The sequence below is a fragment of the Gekko japonicus genome, unplaced genomic scaffold (assembly GCF_001447785.1).
Source record: "Gekko japonicus isolate JY-2015 unplaced genomic scaffold, Gekko_japonicus_V1.1 scaffold1756, whole genome shotgun sequence".
Classification (NCBI taxonomy): Eukaryota; Metazoa; Chordata; class Lepidosauria; order Squamata; family Gekkonidae; genus Gekko; species Gekko japonicus.
In genome coordinates this window covers 69,065-72,178 of record NW_015165871.1, presented here as the reverse complement: position 1 = coordinate 72,178, position 3,114 = coordinate 69,065, and the positions used below count along the sequence as shown (strand labels likewise).

At 52.1% G+C, this 3,114-nt stretch overlaps 1 protein-coding gene across 1 annotated transcript in view; it reads right to left on the bottom strand.

The window, feature by feature from the left end:
* DOK1 (docking protein 1) overlaps positions 1-2,461 on the bottom strand; it is a 4,840-nt gene extending 2,379 nt beyond the window's left edge. The window contains 2 exon segments of the mRNA XM_015411255.1: positions 241-613; positions 2,375-2,461. Coding sequence (XP_015266741.1) covers positions 241-613; positions 2,375-2,461 — 460 coding nt within the window.
* Positions 2,462-3,114: the final 653 nt, after the last annotated feature.

Sequence of the window (3,114 nt, the reverse complement as noted above, 5' to 3'; positions counted from 1 at the left end):
ACACACCCCTCTCGGAGGCCCCCACCCCCTGTCCACCCCCCCCCCAAGGGCCGAGGCCCCGGCGGAACATCCCAGGGGCCAAGGCTTTGGACACAAGGCCTGCATCCTTCTGGTGAGCGGGGAGAGCCGGAAGGAGGGTGAGAGAGGGCAGACCCCCCCAAAAAAAGACTCCCTCCGTACCAATCGCCCACCCTCCACAAAGACAGAGCCTCCCCGTTCACACGTGCTGAGCCTGAGCACAGCCCAGGTGGGCCCAACGGCCAGGAGAGACCCTCACCCAAGACAGCGACATCCCCCCACCCCACCCCCCGCTTACCAGAAAAGCTGCCTCACAGAGCTTCGCCATCCACTCGGCCGTCTCCTGCGGCTCAGCAGCAAAGAGGTAGGTCCGCTCGCTGGTCTCCAGGCGGAAGGCCGCCAAGCCCTCCTTGGGGACACAGTCTGGGGCGGGGGCCACGCTCACACAGTCTGCCAGCCGCACAATCTTCTTGTCCAGGCGCTTGGTGCCAACCCTGTCGGCCGCAGCCGCCCCCTCCTTGCCATCAAAGAACTCCAAGCGAGCCACGCCGTGAGGACTTGCCGGATACAGCACAAACCAGCCCTTCTTCCATCGCTGCAAAGAGACACAGAAGATTTCCACATTACTGCTCTAAACCAGATGTTATTTGTTTTTTTAAAACATTTTTAATTGGTTTTTACAAATATACACAAACATAATTATTTCATCTTTCAATATAATTCGAGTCTATCTTTTTCCTTTATCGTTTATCCAACTATACACCCTTGACCATCTTTTCCAATGAATTTCGTCGTCTTTGCCTTGCATTATAACGTTTACTTTATCCATTTCTGCTAAGTTTAACAACCTATTTGTCAATTCTTCCTCACTTGGAATTCTATCTGGTTTCCAATATTTCGCCCACAAAGTCCTAGCAGATGTTATTATCATTATTATTAAATACACATCACATTGCCTAATCTTTTCTGGCATCATATTTAGCAGATAGCATTCAGGTTCTAATTCCAAATTCACATCTGTAATTTCCAAAATTATCCTCTTTATCTTATGCCAAAATGTTTGTATTTTTACACACTTCCACCACATATGGTAAAACGTACCAACCATTCTTTTACATTTCCAGCATTTATTTGAGGAGCATTTATTTGAGGAGTGTTTATAACATTTCGCAATTTTTTCTGTTATTTGTTGTTGGCCCAGTTTTAAGGAAAGTGATACAGGGACGGGGGTTCCATACAGCGAGTTTCCGTCCATTAATGAGCCGTCCCTGAAGCGTTGTGGCCATTTCAAACAGTGCCACATTCCCCCCGCCACCGCAGTCTTCCTCTGAGTTTTTTTTTTACCAATCTAAGCTGAGCGCTATAGCGCTAAAGCACAGTCTAGCACCTCCGTGCTCTAGCGGCACCCTTGAGATGCCTTGACTCCATTGTCTGGACTCCAGTGAAGTCAAGGCATCTCCATGGAGTCAAGGCATCTCAAGGGTGGTGCTAGAGCACGGAAGCCCTAGACTGCTTTAGCGCTATAGCGCTCAGCTTAGAACATGCCCCCCCCAAAAGTCCACGGAAGATCATGCAGTGTAAAAGGGCAGGGGCAAAGCGGCATTGGAGGAGACGCCAGGGACATTTTAAGCAGCACGCCACAGCAACGCAGAAGTGCAAGGAAGGGGTAGAAACCAGAAAGAAAGCAGTTTCTCTCAAAAGTGGCTCAGCCATGTTTTGCTAACCCGACGCACGTGGGTTTGTATGAACACATAAATCCTGCTAGCGGCTGGTTACTAAGACGGGTCTGTCTGAAATAACGGGGAAAATCCACAGCACCCAGTTACTAAAACGGAACACGAAGGGTGTTTGAAAACGACCCTCATGAGAGCACAAAGGGCACAGCCCCCTTTCCCAAAAGGAGACCCTGAGGTGGTCCTGCCTGTGAGCAGAGGGAGGGCTGGGAAGGGAGGCCCTCGACTAGCAGAGGAGCACTTCCTTGTCCTGACGGGCACCGCAGTGCTGCCACAGGTACCACCGGGCACGGAGGTCTGAAGGGGAGCCCACAAATGCTGGACAAGCAGAGGAGCAGGACCACTCTGCCTTTGCCAGGGCTCCGCTCAGAGGGGACCCGTCCAGGCTCTCTCTTTCTCCCCCCTGCACATGCCCTTAAGAACCTGCCCCACGTGCATGGCGCGCTGCCGCCTCTTCCTTCCCCAAAGCCTCCCCCCCCCAGGAGGCCAGCAGGAAACAAAGCCCCCTGCCCCTCTTCTTCCGTGGCCCTCGTGAGCAAGGCGGAGACCCCAGCCACCTACCTGACCTGTGCAGCCCCAGGATGATCCTCACCTGACTCTACTCCCCCCACACACCCACCCACCCACACACACTGGTATTCAGGGACTCTGTGCTTCTGGACACGGAGACTCCATGTCGGCAAAGGGTCATCAATAGACATCTCCTCCATGAATGTGTCCAACTCCTTTTCGAAGCCAGCCGAGCACGTGGTTGTGGCAGTGAATTCCAGGAGCGTTTCCTTTAGGGCATCCTGGATCTCCTGCCCAGAGGCTCTAGGACTACATACAAAGGTAACTTATGTTCTTATGTTCTTATGTAACCTTCTCTCTGCTCTCTGTTTGGCCCACCTGATGCACCCTTCTCTGCTACCTCCCTTGATCCTTTCTGATCTGAAAAGCCCCAGAGACTCTTCAGCCTCTCCCCCTAGGGAAGGGTCTCCAGCCCCCTCATCATCTTGGTCGCCCTCCTCCTCCTCCTCGGCACTTTCCCCAGCTCTGCAGGGTCCCTTCCGAGATACGGGGACCAGAACGGCACACAGGACTCCATCCAAATGAGGCTGAGCCACAGATCTATGCGGGAACATTACAAGACCAGCAGTTTTATTCTCAGTTCCTTTTCTAATAATCCCCAGCACGGAGTTTCCCTTTTCTACTCCTGCAGCACATCCGAGTTGACGCTCTCATTACGCTATCCACTGCAGGGGCGGACAAACTCGCTTAACGGAAGAGCCACACAGAACAAGCGTCAGATGTTTGAAAGCCGCACGACATGAACAAATATCACACACATTTTTATTGGAAAATATGCAAATTTGCTTTTTGT